General features: G+C 36.7%; 1 protein-coding gene across 1 annotated transcript in view; it reads right to left on the bottom strand.

Moving 5' to 3' along the window:
• The window catches only part of LOC135464510 (ankyrin repeat and IBR domain-containing protein 1-like), a 36,739-nt gene extending 12,403 nt beyond the window's left edge, over positions 1–24,336 (bottom strand). The window contains exons 1-15 of the mRNA XM_064741935.1: positions 24,225–24,336; positions 14,830–15,063; positions 13,767–13,974; positions 11,632–11,688; positions 10,902–11,027; positions 9,968–10,024; positions 8,296–8,299; positions 7,612–7,655; positions 6,206–6,332; positions 5,399–5,565; positions 4,477–4,565; positions 3,360–3,504; positions 2,635–2,807; positions 1,610–1,698; positions 375–505 (exon numbers count right to left, since the gene is read on the bottom strand). Coding sequence (XP_064598005.1) covers positions 375–505; positions 1,610–1,698; positions 2,635–2,807; positions 3,360–3,504; positions 4,477–4,565; positions 5,399–5,565; positions 6,206–6,332; positions 7,612–7,655; positions 8,296–8,299; positions 9,968–10,024; positions 10,902–11,027; positions 11,632–11,688; positions 13,767–13,974; positions 14,830–15,017 — 1,605 coding nt within the window. The 5' untranslated portion in view covers positions 15,018–15,063; positions 24,225–24,336. The remainder of the gene's footprint in view (positions 1–374; positions 506–1,609; positions 1,699–2,634; positions 2,808–3,359; positions 3,505–4,476; positions 4,566–5,398; positions 5,566–6,205; positions 6,333–7,611; positions 7,656–8,295; positions 8,300–9,967; positions 10,025–10,901; positions 11,028–11,631; positions 11,689–13,766; positions 13,975–14,829; positions 15,064–24,224) is intronic.
• Between the last annotated feature and the right edge of the window lie 229 nt (positions 24,337–24,565).

Raw genomic sequence — 24,565 nt, 5'->3', positions numbered from 1 at the left:
GACAAAGAGACACAAAGACAACCAGACAGACACAAAGACAAACAGACAGACACAAAGGCAAAGAAACAGAAACAGATGGACACAAAGACATAGAGACACAAACAGGAGGACACAAACACAAACAGACAGACAGACACAAAGTGAAAGACAAACAGATGGACACTAAGACAAAGAGACACGTAAAGACAAATAAACTGACACAAAAACACATAAACCAACACAAAGACAAACAGACACAAAGACAAACAAAAAAGACACAAAGACAAACAAAAAAGACACAAAGACAAACAGACAGACACAAAGACAAACAAAAAAGACACAAAGACAAACAGACGGACACAAAGACAAACAACCTCCTGAGATAGTCGCCTTACCTTGGTACACTTCATGTGGTTACAACCTTCATTCTTCTGTATAGGAGATTTACAATTAGGACAGGCCTTAGAGTTGGTAACCAGCCAGAGGAAGTTAGCAGCCGTCTCTGTTTCCACTTCTGTGCAGGACACTGGCACGAGGAAATTCAAAGTTTACAGATTTCAAATTTGCAGGCTTTTAGACTTTAATAAAATTAAAGCTAAATCCAGATCTGACATAAAACACAACACACTCAGTAATCTCACCTAAAATTGCCTAAAAATGTTGAGAATATGAAATGATTTACTTATTTATTTGATTGGTGTTTTACGCCCTGAGTTATGTTCATGGCCATTCAACTCAGTATTCAATTTGATACATTCAACTTCAAATGAGCGTAGTGATGATGTCAGACTAGCCAGACAAGAGAATACAACCAATGGGTGAGCTCGTCTCCTTTTCACACGAGAATGATGTACACCACGGACTACAACACTCAACTGATTGGGTTTTACGTCGTACTCAAGAATTTAGGATATGAAATGAGTGCGGCCCCTTAAGCCCTCAAGAGAAGTGTTACGAGCATTAAGTCATAAAGTGGATCATTTGTTCATTGAGCCCGACAACAGTCAAATAAGCCAACAGTCAAACAAGACATACAAAACACAACTAATGACTCTTTCAACATTCTGTTTTACCCAATTATAAAAACTCTAATGATTCTACGATTCTGAGATTACATATTAAAATACTGTAAACCTACAACTGTTTCAAATTCAGTGGAATTTATGCATACAATTGTTATGACAATGATGGTAAAATAATTTGTTTGTATCACTAAAGATGTGAACTTCATGAAACTGAGCAAATTATGTCTCTGCAGCCAACAGTTCCCTCAAATTGTCTTAAAATGTAACCCCACACAACAGTTTGAATCCATGCAGCTCCTTACTGGACACCATAGAAGAAAAGGAATGTCTGTCAGGTAAAACTATCCAGAGCTAGGGTCCAACATGCATGCTAGAAAACACTCGTCCACTAATGACACTTCTCCCAAAGTTGTGTACTCTTTTGTTCTTTCTGTAGTATGTCACACTTTTCAGTATATGCTTGTTCGCTAAAGTTTTAAACCTTGACGCAGTACACAAGCAATGATTACACCAGAATCTTTACTGTATAGCCAGTCCGAATCTCACCTAACTACTATATTTACATGCACTACTCTGTATATGACTGTGTCATCACTTGTACTCACACTGCTCTGGTTTGATCTCTGAGATCTTCTCGTGCCAAGTCTTCCAGTTCCCACAACTGCATGGCTCGTGGGATTCTCCAAGGCACTCCCTGTGGCACATATAACATTGATGGATTAACTGCTTTATTCATTGACTAATTGACTGACTGACTGATTTACTGACTGGTTTACAGTGGCTGTCAGAATCATTGGTGGAAGAAGCAGAGCACTCAGATAAAACCAAAAGCCTTTGGGAGCTGACATGAGACTCACCTAGACTCTCCCTATGGTACACAACACACACTGATGGATGGATGGGTTGACTGATTGGTTCACTAAATGATTGATACTGGTATTCAAGAATTTTTCACTCATACAGTGCTGAGAGAGTTATGAGTGAATGAATCAGAGAACCCTGATAAAACCATCGGCCTTTGGCAAGTAACTGACTCTCCAGGTATTCCTTGCAGCACAAAACACACATTGTTTGATTGACTGATTTACTAAGTGACCGACTGACAGTGGTTGTCAGGGTCACTTGTGGAGGAATAATGAGACCCAGATTAAACCCCCAGCCTCCAGCAAGTACCTGACATGACATGAACTAACCACCTTGGTCCTTAGTTTAAGGCCAACCAGTGCACAAATTAAAGTTGCTAACATTCAGACAGACAAATGAAGACCAACAAAAATATAACCTCCTCTTGTGGAGGTAAGAGCTCACACTCTGAAAATATTGAAATTCACCTAAAGTTCAGCATTTTTTAAATGAAAAAATATTGTTTTGATTCTGATTGACCCATAAATCTTGTAGTACTTAAATCTTATAGCTACTTAATAGCTCCGCAGGTTGCTGTCAGACCTTCCCACGTACAGCCAGAGAGGAAGCCGGCATGAGCTGGAACTGAACTCACAGCGACCCACTGGTGAGAGGCTCCTGGGTCATTATGCTCCGTTAGCGTGCTAATCAACTGACCCGCAGAGGCCCCAGCTTTTGTACAGTATGCATGTACAATTCCACTATTAAAAGATAGCCCAGAACTCACCAACAAAAATAGTGGCCATTGCCACAGTCAACTGCACGCGACGTATCCACTGGAATGCTGGGAGTAACGAGGATATTTGGGGAGGCCGGACCTTCGAGATCAGGTAAACGCACAGCGTTGCCACAGCCAGGGAACGGACACCATTTAATGGTAGGGTTACTCTCCACAAAAGCCTGGACAACAACAACATACAGTGTTTTCTGGGTAAAATATGGTGACGTGATCTATAAGTGAAGTTAGCAGCAAATAGATCTACAAAGTTCTCCAAAAAAGAGCCAATGGACAACATAAAGACTTCCATTAAACTGAAAACATTTCGGTTCGCTCACTAGTTTTCAATTGTTTCTGACTGGCCGAGGCGAGAGATACACAAGTCCTAGCTTCCTGTAGACTAAACTGAATTTATGTATGGTAGATTTAAACAGCAGGGCTCATTACATCCAAAAGACCCTAAATCCACTCTCAGTCAATCAGCATTGTTTTTGTACCCCTTAAAAATATTCAACAAAAGGAAAAAGAGAGGAATTTCCCAAAAAGGAGAAAAAATTCCCTTTTCAAAATCATTCACACTTCCCTCATAATTAGCCATAATTAGTCATTTTTACACCACTAAGCTAAATCCGTCAAACTTTCAATCAAAAATGTACGACAAAAGTGAGAAGATTATACTCAACAGAGCGAAGCTCCTCACAAGTATGCTTACTTTAGCGCGCCCGTACTCTCACCTGTATATCAAACTGTAGGTACTTGCGGGCCATCTGACGAGATACGACACTCTCTATGATGTCTACAGGAACCAGACGAGAGCAGCCATAAGCAGGACAGGTGATATGGTGAGCCTCACCTTCCTGGATCTTCAGATTTAAATACCTGCACAGGTGACAAAAGTTAGCAAATGAACTTACACACAATTAAACTGGAAACATCTGTTAGCCAAATTCTCAAGACAAAAAGAAAACAACTCTTTTGAAAGTCTTTCAAAGCATCTTAATCTATTACCATTCAAATACTATCTGATTTATCTTATTTGTGTTTTACACCCTATACAGAAATATTTCACTTATACAACAGCAACCAGATTTATGATGGGAGGAAACCGCAAAGAACCCCAGGGAAACCTGTGACCATTCGCAGGTTAAATACTATTTGTGTTTATTTGACTCTCGAATATTTCTCTTTTAATTTGTGTTTCATGTTACACCTGTAGTTAAGACTGATTGATTGATTGATTGTTTGTTTGGTATCTAATGCAGTGCTCATTTTTCACTCTTTTGATTTTTCATACATGACAATTGTCAGGTTCATGGCTGGAGGAAACATGTCACTGCCTAGAGTAAACCACTGACCTTTGTCATATTGTCAGGTACCTGACAGTATCGATTTACGCCTCAGTGCAACAGCGAAAACTAAATTCAAATGTGCAACCCCATTGGTTAAAGTTCTGAAATTTGCAGCAATACAGCTGAAAATCAACAGACCCTGCCATGTACCAAACAAATCTCTTGAAGAATTTGATGTATTTATTTGACTGGCATATAATGCTGTACTCATGAGGAATTCACTCTGGTTGAGGGAACCCTGAAGTAAGAATACAGCTGAGGCAGCACAAGCTGGATTTGAACTTGGGAAAGTGTAATCGAGCAGTTTTTATGTGAAAGTATTCGATATTATAATAAAAGGAATATGTCAGGCCATATCACCAATACTCCTACAATATTTAAAATCAAAAAATTCACAAAATAAAAACAATCGAAAGATTTGGACTGTCTAGAGAATGTTTCCCTGTATGATCAAGGTCAGATCAATCTATCATCAAGGAATTTGTAAATCTGCATTACTTACGTTTTCCAACAGGTACGACAGAACTGATGCTCACACGACATGTGGACTGGTCCGTCAGAGCTTAGAAATGAACATGTGCAGATCTCACACTGTAACAGGAGAAACATGCAAATTACAAATTTTTACACTTTATCTTATAATCATAATAATTCTGTAGGACGGATGTAATGGCTTCATTCACTTCAGTTAATTTATCTTTTTACCGTTTTTTTTTTTTTTTTTTTTTTTCCTGTTGGTATGGTAAGGAATGTATTTTTTAAAGCAGCAAGCTGGTTAGTATATCCAGTTGCAGATTTATTTATTCGACTGGAGTTCTAGATCATACTCACGAATATTCAATTCTACGATGGGAACCAGCATTATTATTATTATTATTATTATTATGGTGGGAGGAATCTAGGCAGAGCGTCTGTGACAGACCTTCCCACATCCCATAGTCACAGAAATAATCCCCACACCTATGAAGCCTCCTGACACCAAACTTAAGTCAAAAAATGGTCCTGTAACATGTGCACTCCTCCCAGTTCTCTATCCACATCCACTCCCATAAGCTTGGAACTTCTATGAGTAGCATACCAGTTCAAAAAGTAAAAAATTTACACTGAAGGCCAAATCAGGATTTGAACTCTCACTTCCAGGATCCAGTACTTCACCATCTGAGCTATTCTTACAAAAATTTTTTTTGCTCTTACACTGTAAACACATATTTGGAACTTTAAGGGATAAAGAGTCAAAACTGACTGGCTGACAGTGGAGATAGCATTTCCAGGGTTAATTCCTGCAGACTTTGTCACACTTGAATAAATCTGCCATACCTAAAAGTCAGCTTAGGCCAGGTATATTCTGGACTTGCCCCTCCCACACCACAGAAATGATTCTCTATCCCTTCAATGAAAGTTTACAGCTTCCTATCTACCATTACCATGCAGTCAGATGTGATTGATTCTGATTGGCTGGTTGTCAGAAGGGGCAGGTCTTCAGTTGAGGGTTTGTCCATATATAGACTTGGAGGCGGAGTCACTCCACACTTCTCACAGCATGCAAATGGGTCAGACATCCAGGCTTCAAGTAGCATCTCCCGGGACCATTCTATAATTACGGGTATCAAATCAAACTTTGAAGTCATGGCACATTGGAAGAAAAATAAACATCTATTTGGTTAAAAATGGACGAAACAGACAAAAACTTGGTCTTTAACTCAGTAACTCAATCTCAGTGAAGCTGAATTAACAATAACCAACTGTTTGAAAAAAAAAACTTTGGAAAACTGTCAAAGTGTAAAATAATCTTGTCATGGTTAAGGTGCGCACCAAGTTTTAACACAGTGTGATGAACTGTTTTGAAAAAAGGTCTGGAAAAGTGATTTGAGACTTGCTGAGTGACAGGTCAGCCATCACCAGTAGTGGAATAATGAATACTTTTTTGTAAAACATTACCCAATAAATGCATAACAACTCAGGTAAACACCTTACCTTTTCAGGTAAGATAATCAACATTGATCTACACTGAGTCCGAGAGAGCATTCAGAAGCAGAGCATAGTTTTGTTTGAACAGAAAACCAGAATCGAAGTAGTTTTCAAATGTTCTATTTGAAAAAAAAAAATGCAAGAAACTTATCCAAGATATTTCACAACATCTGAAATTGTCAAATGTTCGAGATTTTGTGATTTTTAATTTCAATAAAAATTTGAGATTTAACATTTAACACTATGTGACCTTGGTAACTCACCATGGTTTCTCAGCAAAGCCTCTGCTGTGAAGAGTGGGACACTAAGCATGTCCGCCGTCTCCACCAGGAGCTGGTCCTTGGCCTCTTGAAGGTCCTGAGCTCGCAGGCCGCTGTAGTCCTGCAGAATCTGGCAACCGTCATAGATTCATAAATACATATACCAGAAGTAAATTACCCAGAAGTATGCAACTTCCCTATAGCTAGTCTCCACGGCACAGTACACATGTAACGTCATCTGTAGAAACTCACACCACCTTGTGGAGGAATATGCCAACCTCTTGGGTGGAAACTGTGAACTAAATCATGGGAAATCTAATTGTAAAAGGCTGCAACAAGAACTGTCAACACCATGCAACCAAAACTCCATATACAAAAACTATGATTCAACTGATCATCATTGCTATGCAGTTAAGAGCCCAGTGACTATTTTTATATTTCAAAGCAACTATAAAACGATTACTATCAAAGACACTGTTGTCCTTTTAAAAAACTTTCCGTTGTCGTAATTTTCAACACAGTCTATTTCAACACAACCTCGTTTGGAATCCATCATGCAAAAGTCATTTTGCAAACGTTTGCTGTGCAACAGAGAGAAAAAAAAAATACATGGCTGCGCAGATATGTCACATAATGTGTTAGAAATCCTGTGGAGAAGTGCTGTGGAGACTAGCTATAGGGAGTTTGCATACTTCTAGGTAATACACTTCTGCATATACTCAAAGAGGAGAAAGACACTAGGATGTAAAAAGAAACGAGTACCTCACAAACTTCAACATATTATGCATTTTTATAAGTTCTAAGCTAGGTTCAGAAAATGTGTGACCAAAAAAGTAATTTCTGCAAAAATAGGTAATATATCATGTCTCTTAATATTCAAATTAAATTTTTCCCCAAAGCTGAATCTGTCCATTTAAGGTATGCATGAAAAGGTTCTTTAGGGTTTGAAGTAAAATGAAGACAGATTCATGAAGAAGAACATGAAGAAATGTTCATTTTTGAGGTATATTTTATATCTTTCAATAACCTCGTCAACAATGAATACACTGGGAACACCAGACCAGCTTGTCATCTCAAATTCAACATCTGCCCCAAACAAAACTGTACTGACAGCTATCACCATTAACGTCCCCACAGCAGGTTACTTAATTTCCAGACTGATTACCATACATTTTACTTACTTCATTATTTGAGTTAGAGAAAAGTTCCTCACGTCTTGTCACAGCTACACAAATAATTACCATACATTTTACTTACCTCATTATAAGAGTTAGATAAAAGTTCTTCACTACTTGTCACAGCTACACAAATAATTACCATACATTTTACTTACCTCATTATAAGAGTTAGATAAAAGTTCCTCACTACTTGTCACAGCTACACAAATAATTACCATACATTTTACTTACCTCGTTATAAGAGTTAGATAAAAGTTCCTCACTACTTGTCACAGCTACACAAATAATTACCATACATTTTACTTACCTCATTATAAGAGTTAGATAAAAGTTCCTCACTACTTGTCACAGCTACACAAATAATTACCATACATTTTACTTACCTCATTATAAGAGTTAGATAAAAGTTCTTCACTACTTGTCACAGCTACACAAATAATTACCATACATTTTACTTATCTTGCTATAAGAGTTAGATAAAAGTTCCTCACTACTTGTCACAGCTACACAAATACTTACCATGAATTTCACTTACCTCGCTATAAGAGTTTGATAAAAGTTCCTCACTACTTGTCACAGCTACACAAATAATTACCATACATTTTACTTACCTTGTTATAAGAGTTAGATAAAAGTTCCTCACTACTTGTCACAGCTACACAAATAATTACCATACATTTTACTTACCTCGTTATAAGAGTTAGATAAAAGTTCCTCACTACTTGTCACTGCTACACAAATAATTACCATACATTTTACTTACCTCGTTATAAGAGTTAGATAAAAGTTCATCACTACTTGTCACAGCTACACAAATAATAACCATACATTTTACTTACCTCGTTATAAGAGTTAGATAAAAGTTCCTCACTACTTGTCACAGCTACACAAATACTTACCATGAATTTCACTTACCTCGCTATAAGAGTTTGATAAAAGTTCCTCACTACTTGTCACAGCTACACAAATAATTACCATACATTTTACTTATCTTGCTATAAGAGTTAGATAAAAGTTCATCACTACTTGTCACAGCTACACAAATAATAACCATACATTTTACTTATCTTGCTATAAGAGTTAGATAAAAGTTCATCACTACTTGTCACAGCTACACAAATAATAACCATACATTTTACTTACCTCGTTATAAGAGTTAGATAAAAGTTCCTCACTACTTGTCACAGCTACACAAATACTTACCATGGATTTTACTTACCTCGTTATAAGAGTTAGATAAAAGTTCCTCACTACTTGTCACAGCTACACAAATAATTACCATACATTTTACTTACCTCGTTATAAGAGTTAGATAAAAGTTCCTCACTACTTGTCACAGCTACACAAATAATTACCATACATTTTACTTACCTCGTTATAAGAGTTAGATAAAAGTTCCTCACTACTTGTCACAGCTACACAAATAATTACCATACATTTTACTTACCTCATTATAAGAGTTAGATAAAAGTTCCTCACTTCTTGTCACAGCTACACAAATAATTACCATAGATTTTACTTATCTGGCTATAAGAGTTTGATAAAAGTTCTTCACTACTTGTCACAGCTACACAAATAATTACCATACATTTTACTTACCTCATTATAAGAGTTAGATAAAAGTTCCTCACTACTTGTCACAGCTACACAAATAATTCCCATAGATTTTACTTACCTCATTATAAGAGTTGGATAAAAGTTCATCACTACTTGTCACAGCTACACAAATAATTACCATACATTTTACTTACCTCGTTATAAAAGTTAGATAAAAGTTCTTCACTACTTGTCACAGCTACACAAATAATTACCATACATTTTACTTACCTCATTATAAGAGTTGGATAAAAGTTCATCACTACTTGTCACAGCTACACAAATAATTACCATACATTTTACTTACCTCGTTATAAGAGTTAGACAGAAGTTCCTCACTACTTGTCACAGCTACACAAATAATTACCATACATTTTACTTACCTCGTTATAAGAGTTAGATAAAAGTTCCTCACTACTTGTCACAGCTACACAAATAATTCCCATGGATTTTACTTACCTTGTTATAAGAGTTAGATAAAAGTTCCTCACTACTTGTCACAGCTACACAAATAATTCCCATGGATTTTACTTACCTTGTTATAAGAGTTAGATAAAAGTTCCTCACTACTTGTCACAGCTACACAAATAATTCCCATGGATTTTACTTACCTTGTTATAAGAGTTAGATAAAAGTTCCTCACTACTTGTCACAGCTACACAAATAATTCCCATGGATTTTACTTACCTTGTTATAAGAGTTAGATAAAAGTTCTTCACTACTTGTCACAGCTACACAAATAATTACCATACATTTTACTTACCTCGTTATAAGAGTTAGATAAAAGTTCCTCACTACTTGTCACAGCTACACAAATAATTACCATACATTTTACTTACCTCGTTATAAGAGTTAGATAAAAGTTCTTCACTACTTGTCACAGCTACACAAATAATAACCATACATTTTACTTACCTCGTTATAAGAGTTAGATAAAAGTTCTTCACTACTTGTCACAGCTACACAAATAATTACCATAGATTTTACTTACCTCATTATAAGAGTTAGATAACAGCTCCTCACTACTTGTCTCAATGATCCCGTCATTCTGAAAAAAAAAACAAAGAAACCTTGATTTGATTTGACTGAATGACATTACAAACGCCAAAACTGAAAATATTTGCCCCAAAATTTCACCCTACTTTTAAAGCAAAATATTTAAAGGTTATAAAATATTACTTCTGATGCTGAAGCAGACATTTTTCTAATAGAATGCCACCCTCCCTTCCAAACAAACCCTCAAATCAAAGTGGGTTTCCCCCCTGGTTTCTTCCCACCATAACCTGGCCACCGTCATATAAGTGAAATGCTCTAGTGTACGGTGTTAAACACCAATCACACAAATAAAGAAATAAATAAAGAAATAAATAAACAAATCAAAGAACAAGCGTGGTCTGAACATCTCCGTGAAATATTCAGTGTCAAATCCTGGCCTGGGTTAAACCAAGCCACAGAGGACAAGCGTCGTTGCCATGTAGCCATTGACAACCAAATGTTTTATTGATTCATTTGATTGGTGTTTCACACCGTATTTCACTTATACAACGGCGACCAGCATTATGGTGGGAGGAAACCGGGCAGAGCGCATTAAAAACCCACGACCATCCTCAGGTTGACAACCACATGGAAATCATTCATATTACAAGACAGAGCATACACATGTATAACAACTTTTTCAATGGAAATATTAATCTGCTCGATATTGAAAGAAATTTCAATATTATTATATTATTATATTGTATTACTGAAAGAAATTTCAATATTACAGTCCTTACATAAAAGACGATTTTGTGCATGTTAAGAATATTAATAACACGGTTCCGATTATCACAGAACGATTTGTAAACACTGTTATCATTAAAACAACTATTTCACCCATGAATTATCATTGATATTGGAAGAAAACTACAATTAACTTTACTTACAGAGAAGACCATTTTGGACTCCAGGTACAGAGCAATTTCTCCATGACCACTTTTCTCAGCACTGTCACATGGGGTCTCCTGGTCAATGTTTTCAACAAACAGCGGACAGCCACTCTGTACCAGGAGCTGAACAAAGGGACATACACCCGATATGGTATTTGAACAATTTTTATACCGTTATGGTAATACTTGAACAAGCAAGATGGTAATACTTGAACAAGCATGATGGCTTAGCAACAGGACAATTAAACCAGAGCCAGCTGGTGTTTAAAATTCTTCACTCTCACATCAAAAAATAATATGTCTATCGAAAATAAGACAAACCACACTAGATTCATTCAGTATATGTCAGAAAAATAAATTATAACATCTAGTTTGAATTTTAGTTTAGAATTCTCAGTATCAGCCTTAACTAACGAGTAATTACATGCACAGCAATCGTGGGCGAGACTAGGTTGTATGCAGTATAAGCAATCATGGACGAGACTTTAGGTTGTATGGAGTATAAGCAATCATGGACGAGACTTTAGGTTGTATGCAGTATAAGCAATCATGAACAAGACTTCAGGTTGTATGCAGTATAAGCAATCATGAACAAGACTTTAGGTCGTATGCAGTATAAGCAATGATGGACGAGACTTTAGGTTGTATGCAGTATTTGAGTTTTTGAACCTCGGGGAATGAATATACAATATTTACAATGTACAACATCTTTCTCCTTCTTTCTTACCTCTGCACAGCCTCTGAGTCCAGACGCAGCTGCGTAGTGGAGAGCAGTGTTGTTCTTCTGCAAACAGATTAACAATCCAAATACAGAGCACTGTTGTGACATACCAATTATTATCCGTGTTATTCAATAACGACATGACGATTTATAATCCGGTCTTCTGTTACCCTTAGTATAGTGAATGTAGAAGAGTAGTAGTTTTAGATAAGATGAGTTACTCCTGGTATAGTGAATGTAGAAGAGTAGAAGTTTTAGATAAGATGAGTTACTCCTGGTATAGTGAATGTAGAAGAGTAGTAGTTTTAGATAAGATGAGTTACTCCTGGTATAGTGAATGTAGAAGAGTAGAAGTTTTAGATAAGATGAGTTACTCCTGGTATAGTGAATGTAGAAGAGTAGTAGTTTTAGATAAGATGAGTTACTCCTGGTATAGTGAATGTAGAAGAGTAGAAGTTTTAGATAAGATGAGTTACTCCTGGTATAGTGAATGTAGAAGAGTAGAAGTTTTAGATAAGATGAGTTACTCCTGGTATAGTGAATGTAGAAGAGTAGAAGTTTTAGATAAGATGGGTTACTCCTGGTATAGTGAATGTAGAAGAGTAGTAGTTTTAGATAAGATGAGTTACTCCTGGTATAGTGAATGTAGAAGGGTAGAAGTTTTAGATAAGATGAGTTACTCCTGGTATAGTGAATGTAGAAGAGTAGAAGTTTTAGATAAGATGAGTTACTCCTGGTATAGTGAATGTAGAAGAGTAGAAGTTTTAGATAAGATGAGTTACTCCTGGTATAGTGACTGCAGAAGAGTAAAAGTTTTAGATAAGATGAGTTACTCCTGGTATAGTGACTGGAGAAGAGTAGAAGTTTTAGATAAGATGAGTTACTCCTGGTATAGTGAATGTAGAAGAGTAGAAGTTTTAGATAAGATGAGTTACTCCTGGTATAGTGAATGTAGAAGAGTAGAAGTTTTAGATAAGATGAGTTACTCCTGGTATAGTGAATGTAGAAGAGTAGAAGTTTTAGATAAGATGAGGCATCGCATGTACTAAAATGACTAGGACAATACCATGCTCCTTACAACGCATGCATCACTCTTTATCTTTCTCTTTACATCACTGCCACCAATAGAAAAGCTTGACCCTTGGAGTCTGTGAGACACACATATAGGTTTGTTCCTATTTTATCAGCATTCTTCAATAAAACTGTTCTAGATTTTTGTTACAATCACATCATCTACATACTCTAGATAAAGAGGATGCATGTGTATAAAGTATTGTTAGAGACACAGGTTGAGACGTATTATTTGTTTTCTTACATCACTTCCTTCCTCATCACTGTGACACCAGTGACGTGAGCATTGTTCAAGATTTCTGAACAAAATTTATTAGTGGTGGCGCGGTGATGTAAAGCGAAAGGTAGAGAATGGCTCATGCAATATAAGGAGTATGGGACACTACTTGTATAATAATAGCAAGCCAGCCATACTGAAAACATATCTATAGTGCTGGGTCACTGAAATACCATTTCAGTGACCCATGCTTTACGAGACACGAGACATAACACCATATCCAGTCACATTATACCGATATTGGGCAGATACACGGTCCAGTTACAAAGACACCTTGGCTAACCTATAAGTAAGGCCATTTAAAAACTTATTTGCTATGCGTTTTGTCAGTAAAGAATTCTGTTTTCTTCCTTTTTTTTGTTCACTCTAATGAAAAAGATGGGAATTTTAAAGAAATCAGCACTGAGAAAAAAATATTAAGAAAATTTCAATAAACAATCCAACTAAAATCTTTTCAGTAGAGCACATTTTTTGGAGAGGTGTTGCATTACTCCCCACAAAAATATTCAAAGTTTTAATCTGCCTGTACGTGTACAGGTATGTCAGCTGCCTGCGGATGGTCGTGGGTTTCTCCCAGGCTCTACCCGGTTTCCTCTCACCATAATGCTGGTCGTCCCTCATACAACAAAAATACTCATGAGTATTACACAAAATACAAATCAAATAAATAAATCAAAGTTTCCATGATGGTCCAAGCTGTGCTAAAACATGTAAAGTTACATGACAGTCAAAAAACAAGTACTCTTCACAGCATGAACTGTAAAATACCCTCTCACAGGGCATCAGTACAAACCTCATCTTGAGCACCAAGGTCAACTTTTTCTACCTCCCCATCCTGAAGAGTTGTTCCACGCCACTGTAGAATCAAGGTCAAACATTCTGCCCTTCGTTTTTTCACAGAGTAAAACTCTGAATTTTTCTCCATGCACACACAATGAAGGGCTGTCTCACGTTTATTGTTTGTTTTGTTTGGATTTCCACCATGGTCGTGAAGGAATATTCTGTAAAGAAACATTACCAAAAAGTAAAGATTCCCAGATTCAAAAGTTAACAGTCGAAAACCGATGATTTCCTATTCATTCATTCAAGTAGTTGTTGTTTAAAACCATACTTGACAAATTTTTCACTTCTCCACATTTTAATCCAGCTCCCTCCCAACTCAGCTAAGGGGAATTTCCCTCTCAACTCAGCTAAGGGGAATTTCTCTACTACCTTGCAGACACAGAAAATACATTAACGTGCATTTAGAAGAAAAGACAACACTAGACCAAATGTCTGGTGCATTGATAAAGTACTCCACTGACAGTTTAAAAAGCGTTTTTATTTTTGTGATGTTGCACAACTGACATCTCAGAGTTTAAAGTGAGCAAACTCCCGCACATTGAGACAATCAAAGGACTGCCATGTTATCAGTTTTATCCAGTATAGATGCAAATTATTTCTATCACCGCAGGAGTTCTAAAATCAATAGAAGCCTGTTTTGCCTTTTAATCACACGTGTGTGGGGTGGTATTACTGGTTCCTCTAACATGGCGCAGTCTTATTAGAAGCTGATTTATAGAGTCAGAGTGCTTGGGGTTTAACGTCGTACTTTTAACAATTTTTCAGTCATATGATGATGAAGGAATCCTTAGAGTGCATGTAATTTGCCTCCTTGTTGCAGGACGGATTTCCACCGCTCTTTTTATCTAGTGCTGCTTCACTGAGACGCATTACTGAAGTCTAGTAAGCCTCCCCGCCAAAGCCATTATACTGATATGGGTCAACCAGTCGTTATATTGTTTGTTGGCTTTTCTTTCAAGTACAGGAAAGCCGCTCCCATTACTTCAGTGATGCAGCACAACAAGTTTTCCTACCGTAACAGACTTTTCATGCCATGCCGCGCAGCATAGTGTAGCGGAGTCTCGTGCTGATGAGAGTCGCCGTATGAAGAGCTTGGATCCATCCCCTTGCGCAGATCAGCGCTGTTGTTGTACAGATGGAGGGCCGCCACCTCATCCCCATTCTGCAGGTGCTTGCGGAACTTTGACGACGCACTACCCATAATGCCGAGGGGCAGCTATGGCCAGAGATACAGCTTCATTCAACACCTGTTTGAAAAAGTTTGAAAGTATTAACATTACTAATGTTTCAATGATTAATTGGTTTGATTTATGATCAACTGATTGTTGATGATCACCATACTTGAGAATTGTTCACTTTATGAAGATGATCATGTTCACAGGTGGAGGAAATCAAAATTCCGGGATAAACTACTGACCTTTGGCAAGTTACTGACAAACTTTCCCAGGTATGACATACACATGTAGGCTCAATGTATGTACACAATTAAGTTGAAAGAAAAGTGGTTTTCAACAAATGACCACATAAGCAATGCTTCACTGCCTGATACCACCAGCAGTGAGAGTGAGGAAAATCTACATTTTCCCTCTTACATGCTCAGGTTAGAATTCAAACTGTAAGTCTTAGCGACTTACCGATATGAGATTATTGTAAAATTACGTATATTTAACTTATTTTGAAAAGAAAATACTTGTATAACTAAGCGCACTTCATAATGATACAGTATCTGGCTGCTGCCATGGTGGTGGCTGTATCACATGTTTATGCAGAGTTTGTACCTAATATCCAGAGGCACAATCATGTGAACAGTTAATACATGCTGGCTATGAAAGTCCCATGACACACACATACACACACACACACACATATTAAACCACCGGCATACAGATATAAGGGCTACATGACAATCAATATCTAGGGTAATATTTAACCTGTGATCATATCACTTCATTGGGTAGTTGCCGCCCCACATACCCCCCTCCACACCAACACAACCTACACAGTGCATAAACTGATGTCCTGGTGTTAGATCAGATATACACGGACAACATACAGCTGACATTTTGTCTGACAGATTAGGCCCTTCGCCCACAATAATCATCAATCATGTCAGTTATCAGGGGGACATCGCAAAATCAATACGGATTACTAATTCTTCTAGTTTTTGGGACACCTGGTCTGCTCCTTTTTTGGCAATATACATGCCATTATATAAGGAATATTTAGGTTATTTTTCTTCACATGGTTAGTCCATCTAATGAAAAATACATTCACATCTTTTCCAAAAAAAAACTGTAAGAGAAATGTTGTTCTTTGCTTTCAGCACTACTACTAGCTGCCCTAAAAATTAGAAGATTTGGGGTAATATCTATGTACATGTACGAATGCACATCCTTCCAGGTTCCCTTTGTCTTTCCAGGTTCCACACTACACGCCCTACTGTACATTACAGCACCAGTCATTGCACAATTTTGGCCGGCACAACATTAATACAAGTTGGTTCAAGGCTTGTGGAATTTTGGTTGAGTCCAGCAACCCTGTCTCATTGCCTCTGATTTATCAACAATTACTGTATTTCACCTTAAGTTCAGTACATGTATGTTAAAATGCACTTAGAAATACATAAATGTATTAAAATGATACTTTTGTCACCAACATTAAAGTTCTCCTGATAAGAAATTAATCAAAATTCAAAATTCAAAAGTCGTTCTATACGGGTGAGGTAGATTAATGAGAGAGAATCAAGAAAAACATATCAATTGAAAAATGCTTAAATTTAGGTGCAATACATGACCATCCACAGGTTGTTGACAGACCTTTACACGTATGGCCGGAGAGGAAGACAGCTCGAGCTGGACTTGAACTCACTGCGACCGCATTGGTAGGAGGCTCCTGGGTTATTGTGCCTTGCTGGTGAGCTAGCCCCCTCGGCAACAGAAACCCCCACTCATTTACCAGAGCTCTTAAAATTTAGTCTTTACCACCTCATGTGATACAATGGTTATGTAAGACTTACATTGTATGTACTTGTGAGTGTGTTTATTGAGTCTTTAGGTGCAAGTGTACATATAATGTCTTCATGTGGCAGTCCGTGTCTCCACTGAAGTATTATGCCTAAGACACCAAACATGATAATGCTTCACTTTTAACAATTCTTTAAGTGATCCCTCTTTATGCTGTAAATTTGACACTTTTTTTTCTGTAACCAACTTTCATGAAGATGTAATAATCACAGGTTGTAATTTATTTATTCAGCTTTCACAATGTCCATAAAGAATAATAAAGAAAAAAGAATTATTTGAACATGTTTTCAAACTTAACCTTACATTTACATGTACATCTACATAATCATGCATAAAAAAATAACAATAAGAATCTACTGTAATTCTTCAACCTTTCCACATATTTGAAAGGTGTTTATTCAAGCATATTCTGAAGGCAATATTCAGAGCAGCCTTAAAAAATTATACTTTTTGTGAAACCCTGAAAATGGCCAATCAAACCAATGAAGTTTTGTCTCCAAAATCAAATTAAAAATATGAATAAATTGCACTGAAAGTTGCTCTTTCATTTGTGAAAAGGTTGAGGGATTAGGGTAGCACATGTACCAGTTGGCCTACAAACAGATACCTGTATATCTAACTTCATTTTTTCTTTGATCACAACTTAGAATAAATCATTCTATTAATATCTCTTTGTAACAAAAGCTAATGACGTAAGATATTTTTATTTACTTCTTTGATTAGCCACAGGTTTATGCTGTACTGAAGAATACTTCACTTTTATGATGGCAGCCAAATGGTAGGAGAAAACCTGGTAGAGCTCCGAGGAAACTCACAATCGTCTGCAGGTCGCAGGCAGGCCGGAAGCTTGCATGAAAATTTATTCGACAGAATAATTAACCATACAGCTTGAGGCTTATAAATGTTCATTTCCTGAAAGATGAACAGCATGTCTGGTAACCGTATACATATAAATCTTACAACTATATCCCCTGCAACGGTTATACCATAGATTTTTGGTGTTTGTGACCTGCTCTTTACACGTCTGATTCGCAGTTGGGATTCAAGTCATGGCACTCAACTGATCAATGTATTTATGTTTTAAAGGAGATAATTAACTTCTATTGTGTAAATGGCAGTCCAGTCCATGTGTGCTTTATGGACGCGTCCAAAACTTTTGACAGAGTAAATCAATGGACATTGTTACAGAAACTCACTGATGAGATTTACTCATCAAACTCGTACATTGTTGGTGTAAGACTCACCTGTTTACAGTGAAATTTTTTTAGTCCATGTAATGGCGTCTGTTAGGGTGGAGATACTCAGCTAACCAGTGCTGATGTCGGCTGTAGTATTGCCGACACCTTCCTGAGTTAGATACTCAGCTAACCAGAGCTAGTGTCAGCTGTAATATTGCAGGCACCTTCATGAGTCAGATACTCAGCTAACCAGTGCTAATGTCGGCTGTAATATTGCAGGCACCTTCATGAGTCAGATACTCAGTTAATCAGAGCTAATGTTGGCTGTAGTATTGCTGACACCTTCACGAGTTAGATACTCAGCTAACCAGAGCAAGTGTCGGCTGTAGTATTGCAGGCACCTTCATGAGTCAGATACTCAGCTAACCAGTGCTAATGTCAGCTATAATATTGCAGGCACCTTCATGAGTCAGATAATCAGCTAACCAGTGCTGACGTCGGCTGTAGTATTGCTGACACCTCTATGAGTTAGATACTCAGCTAACCAGAGCTAGCGTTGGCTGTAATATTGCAGGCACCTCCATGAGTAAGATACTCAGCTAACCAGAGCTAGTGTTGGCTGTAATATTTCAGGCACCTCTATGAGTTAGACACTCAGCTAACCAGAGTTAGTATTGGCTGCAATATTTCAGGCACCTCTATGAGTTAGACACTCAGCTAACAAGAGCTAGTGTTGGCTGTAATATTGAGGTACCTTCACGAACCACTTGATATACGCTGACGATATGTGTCTAGTTTGTCCATCCTCTAGATATCTACAACTGCTTTTACATGAATCTGAGTCTTATGCCGCTTCGCCTGATGTTCTGTACATTACAAATAAAACATTATGTATGCTGTTCAAACCTTGTAACAATACTGAACACAAAATACCTAAATTGTCACTTAACGGTTTGTTTCTTTTGTCGAGTCATTTTTACCTCTGATCGTTGTGATAATTTTGATTTTGATGTCCAAAAAAGGAAATTGTGTGTTAGAGCTACAATGCTGCTGAGAAAATTTTGTCATTGTTCAACCTTAGTTTAAAAAAAAAAACAACCTTTTTTGCAGATTTTGCTCAAATCTGTACTGTTCTCATTTATGGTATAAATTTACCAAACGTGTATATAATAGCATGCCGGTCATGTACAACAACTCTTTTAGATTGTTGATGAACAATAGAAGTGACTGTAGTGCAACCAAATCTTTGTTATCAATCGTGTTATGTCGTCTGGTGAGCTGATTCGAAGATCTATGTTCAGATTTCAGTGCCATCTAGACCAATCAAACAATATGCTATATTTATATATGGCAATATCCTATGCATATGAACATTACTGTCTGAATTTTAAAAACATTGAACAATATTTTAAAATAATATATATATATATATATATATATATGAGTGTGTGTATAACAGTAAAATTTTTCTGACAGGCAAAAATGGTAAAAACATAGCCAAGTTTTCATAAAACTTCTGTAGCAGTCTAAGGTCTGTAAGATAAGGAACAGTCATTTAGCCAACTACTGTGAGCCAGCTATGGTAAAAAATGGACAAGGCCATTTCATATAAGTAGATATATTATATTATATATATATATATATATATTATATTATATATATATATATATATTATATTATATATAAGATGATAATTTCATCTTTATTTTCATTTTTGATACAGACAAAGCGAAATAACACCAACGGATGAGTTACGGTGGTTGTGAGCTTTACAAAGACCTTCATTTGCTGATAGAAGCTGATTTTATTCCTATTTTTCTCCAATGAGTATGCAAATTTTCTAAACTGCGACTTGTACCACTTTTAAATTTGTATTTCTTTCCTTCCAGCCACCTTTCGAATGTGACTAAGGATTTTGGGCTAACTTTCAAAATCCACGAAAAAACCTTTCCCCAATAGCCAAATATTTTCTTTATGAGACAGGCTAGACAGAATTTCTATAGGGCTAAATGAGTTAACCCTCAACACTTAACCTTTAGGCTTTTTGTGAAACGGGCCTCTGATTTTCTTCATCTTTGTTTTCTAACAGCAATCTTGTGCTATTCTTAATTACCAAGAAACTGGTATATTCCAATACGCAGTTTACATTGTAGACACTTGTCTGTGATTATAAAGGCGTATTTAAGGACACTGAGCTTATGTAGACAGATATACCTTTTGTGAAGTCCTAAAATTGGTCACTCCAAACAATGCAGTTTTTTTAGTCTTTGAGCATCCAGCTTCAAATAATTTGCTTTGTAAAAGAGATTATTAAAGTTTTGAGCTGAGCCCCAAAAATGGCTGTGTTAAACAGGCCCTAGGGAAGTAGTTTTGAATCAGCACTCTCATTGCTTAAGGGCTAGTCAAGTGCACTGTAACAGTCTAGACTTCATGCTCGCATAGCAAAGACCCAAGCAGAATTAAACACTTGCCTTAATATAATATTTTGCCAATGGCATAATTGTTATTAGGGAACATGTTATGATAATACATTCACATACATGAAGGACACATATTCTAGATGAATGCAAACATTGCCACACCTCAAAACACACAGCTGTTTCGTACTTTGATAAATGTTTGACAAAAACTAAACTTGGGAGGTTAAGTTCAAATGTAGGCTATATGTACTGTATCAAGATAGTACATAACAAATTGTAAAGGCCAGTTTCACAAATATGTCGTACCTTAAGATAATCGCACACATAGGACAAGGCTACGGTAAAAGTGACTACAAAATATCGCATGATAAATGTATGATGTCGTATGACGCTTTGCGAAGCTGGGCCCTGACCTGGTGTAAAATACAGATTTACTTAATATAAACCTGGATACAGCATAAGTACATATACAGTAGATGTACACGTGGGCAATTACACGACCGCTAGAGCTATTATTTATAACAATAATAAATCCTGAAGAGATGTTTAAATTTAAAACGAAACAGTCACATGAGTTTTAACTAAATCTACATATATATGCAAGCACGTGTCAAATATACATCTTAGTCTTCAGTTTCAAATCTACAAACATGTATCCTGGTAAAGAGTTTTCATTCAGAGTTGGAGGAGGAGGTCAGAGTTCAAAAGTAGGCGGCTGAACTGAAAGTAATTATGTCACAATTACTATTGATTTAAACAGTAAGAATATTCAAAGTAGGCGGCTATGGGAACAGCAGTAGACAACTGTCTATAGCCTGCTACTTGCCCTTTTTGAACACCCTGCTGGTATTATACTTGACCGTACAATATACTATACACATGCGTGACATGGATTAAGACTACCCTAATTCCTCTACCTTTTCACATATGAAAGAGCAGCTTTCAGAGCAATTTATGTACATTTTTAATTTAATTTTGGAGACAAAACTACATCAGGCCAATTTCAAGGCTTCACAAAATGCATAATATTATCAGCGTACACAGAATAATACCTTCAGAATATGCTTGAAAAAACACCTTGCAAGCATTTGAAAAGGTAGAAGAATTACAGTAACAATGATATATGTGGTGGGAGGTCAGTTAAACTCTGGTCAGGGCAATTAAGTAAAATTAAACAAGCACTGATCTCGCTGACCTATCATTTATCATCACTGACATGTACACTTACATAATAAGTGATCATAAAACAGATCATGCATAAAAAAAATACCCTAATTCCTCAATCTTTTCATAAATAAAAGAGAAACTTTCAGTACAATTCATTCACATTTTTGATTTGATATTGGAGACAAAAACACATTGACTGGATTGATCAGATTTAGGGCTTCACAAATAGTATAATTTTATCAGTCAACACAGAATAATGCCTTCCGAATATGCCTGAAAAAACACCTTGTAAACATGCAAAACGGTTGAGGAATTACAGTAAAACTCTCAGAATCAGACAAAATAAGCACCTTGCCATGGTCATGAAAGCAATTTTAGGCCATCCCCATACACGAAGCTGCATGGAGTTAGCCAAACCTTGAGAGCAGAACTTCAGTTGTTTCATGTACATTTCAACATCACTTTACCCTATCCAATGTCAATTTCATAAGAAAAGGAGATTCGTCTGTATGCTTGGGTTTTAAACTTCGATTTCAACAATTTTAGGTCATATAATTATTGCTAGCAGGTCAATACATTTAGAGTGATGCCTCACTGGAATGCCATGCCAATACTACGTTGACTATCAAGTGAGTTAGGACCATGGTTCCCGAGTTTAAAGTCTTAGGTATGCTTAGACTTGGATCTATTGCTTATGAGATGTATACATGGCATTTGGTCAGAAAACTGGACAATCATCTGCCTTAACATATACATGGATTCCCATGTATGTATTTGTTTCTGACTTAACTTAAAACCTGTAATCGCTACGTATCTAATCACATGGAGTTAGACATACCCTAAATGACTATAAATTTTCTCCATGACTAACCTGCTCATTTTTCGTGATTCTTAGAGTTTTATTGATTTCAAAAAGGTGTTTGGAGGTTTGCTTTGAAAATAGGATGATATTCTACTGGAAAATTGTAAGTTTCAGCACCAAAAATAATATTTTCTGACATTTATTTGCCTCTGAATATGCCCTTTTGTGGGTGAAATTTTCGCTCATTTAGGGAAACAACTCACTTGAACTCTTATTAACAAGAATATTGTACCACTTTTCTGTTAAACCACACTTGTCAACTTACATGGCTCTCCTATCATTTTATGTGCCTGGAGTTCTTATTACAAAATAGTAATATTATTGTTGACTTAATTTGTTAATTACTTGTTGCAAATGTATTGCAGCTCAATTTTCAACACAGTAATTTATAACTTCAACTGTTCCAAACTGGATTAAGTTTAAGCTGGAAATGTCTACGTAACAGTTAGATGCGGAATGGAACTTCTAAATCCAGTAACACAAAGTGTTGGGAGAGTTACGGAGAGAAACTGTTTCTAACACAACAGATCGACGGTAAACAACAACTGCATCGCACGTACTAAAACTCTCCTAGCATAAATTGATGTCAATCGAATGACCTTATTTTTTTTGCGTTAACATCGATCATGTGACTTGTACGTACGACTATCAGAACGAGATTGCAGCCACAGTGGGTGTAATAAGTGAAAATGTACTGTGGTTCGGCGAGAATCAAAACAGGTTAGTTGATTATGGGGACCACTTGGTTGACAACTATTTATGCTAGGGAAGTTCAAATGGCATACTACGGATGTGAAGTTGCGGTAAATGCTGTTTACCGTCCATCTGATACATTAAAAGCAGTTTTCCTCCATAACTCTCTCAACACTTTGTGTTGCTTGATTTAAGAGTTACACTCCACAATTACATAACAGCCTAATCACCTAGATCTAGTTCAAGACATTAGAACCAAAATAAGACTTCTTTGCATCATATCTTTAACAATTTTTAACAAAGCAGTCAAAGTTTCTTGTAAAGCAACTGAATTGTGAAAATGAACGGCATCAGTGAAACCGAATAAAAAAAAGGGTGAACTTACCACATTTATCCAAAGTTAGTCATTTTATACACAACTCAAAATATCAGCAAATATAATCCACACAAAATATGAAATGAAACTGGACATTCATAAACTGTCCGCTTCGCAATCATGTCACAGAAATGTGATGAAGTTATACTCTAGACTTGTATATCTAAAGACCCATTGGTTTGCAGACAGCTACAGAGAAAGTTTATTTTTGAAATGAAAGGACTCGTTTTGTTTTAGTGGTTGACTTCAGCATCACGATCAATGATAATTTCATGACCTCAACGCACGTCTGGAATGTTAAATCAGCTAAGAGAGCATAATTATTGTGTGTGAAGAGATGAATGACAAGAGACTAAGAGATGAACGTGACAAATTCCGAATTTAACTTATTTTTTCTCACTTTTGATAGTAGTATAACAAAGGAACAGCTGCTGGCATACAGACACAGCTATCCTTTTTCATCACGACACATTTGTTCATGACACCTGATCATACAACACACAGGGAAAGAAAAAGCATACAAAAAAGTGAACGAAGACTGTTCAAATTTCTTACGCCAAAAAATAAATGTACTAGACAGTGAAATAAAAATGACAACCAGAATCGATTGACAGCTCACAAAAATAGCAAATGGTGTGATCCAGCAGGAGTATACGCAGTTCTTGGGTCATGGCATCACAAATACTTACTGTTGTGGATGAACTGAGGCCTCGGTTGGCTTCCTTTGTTTTCGAGAGACACACAACATCCGTTTTTGTCAAACCAGACAAACAAAAACACTTCCTCCAGCTTCCATTTTCTGACGGGCATGGTGAGTGACGGCAGCGCCACCTATTCGTATCGTCTGCTAAATCTCTGGGAGGTAACTCTTGTCATTCCTGTATACACGTTGATTTACAGACTAGCTGGGCTTTTCGCTCGTTTTGGATTTAATTGATGTTTCAACAACTTGTATATGAATACATGAGTTAGATCAGCTGTCACTCCCACAAATTATAATCGAATGAATAGTGAAATGTATTTCAGAAAA

The sequence above is a fragment of the Liolophura sinensis genome, chromosome 4, assembly GCF_032854445.1.
Source record: "Liolophura sinensis isolate JHLJ2023 chromosome 4, CUHK_Ljap_v2, whole genome shotgun sequence".
In the NCBI taxonomy this organism is placed as follows: domain Eukaryota; kingdom Metazoa; phylum Mollusca; class Polyplacophora; order Chitonida; family Chitonidae; genus Liolophura; species Liolophura sinensis.
This window is presented reverse-complemented; position numbering and strand designations above follow the sequence as displayed.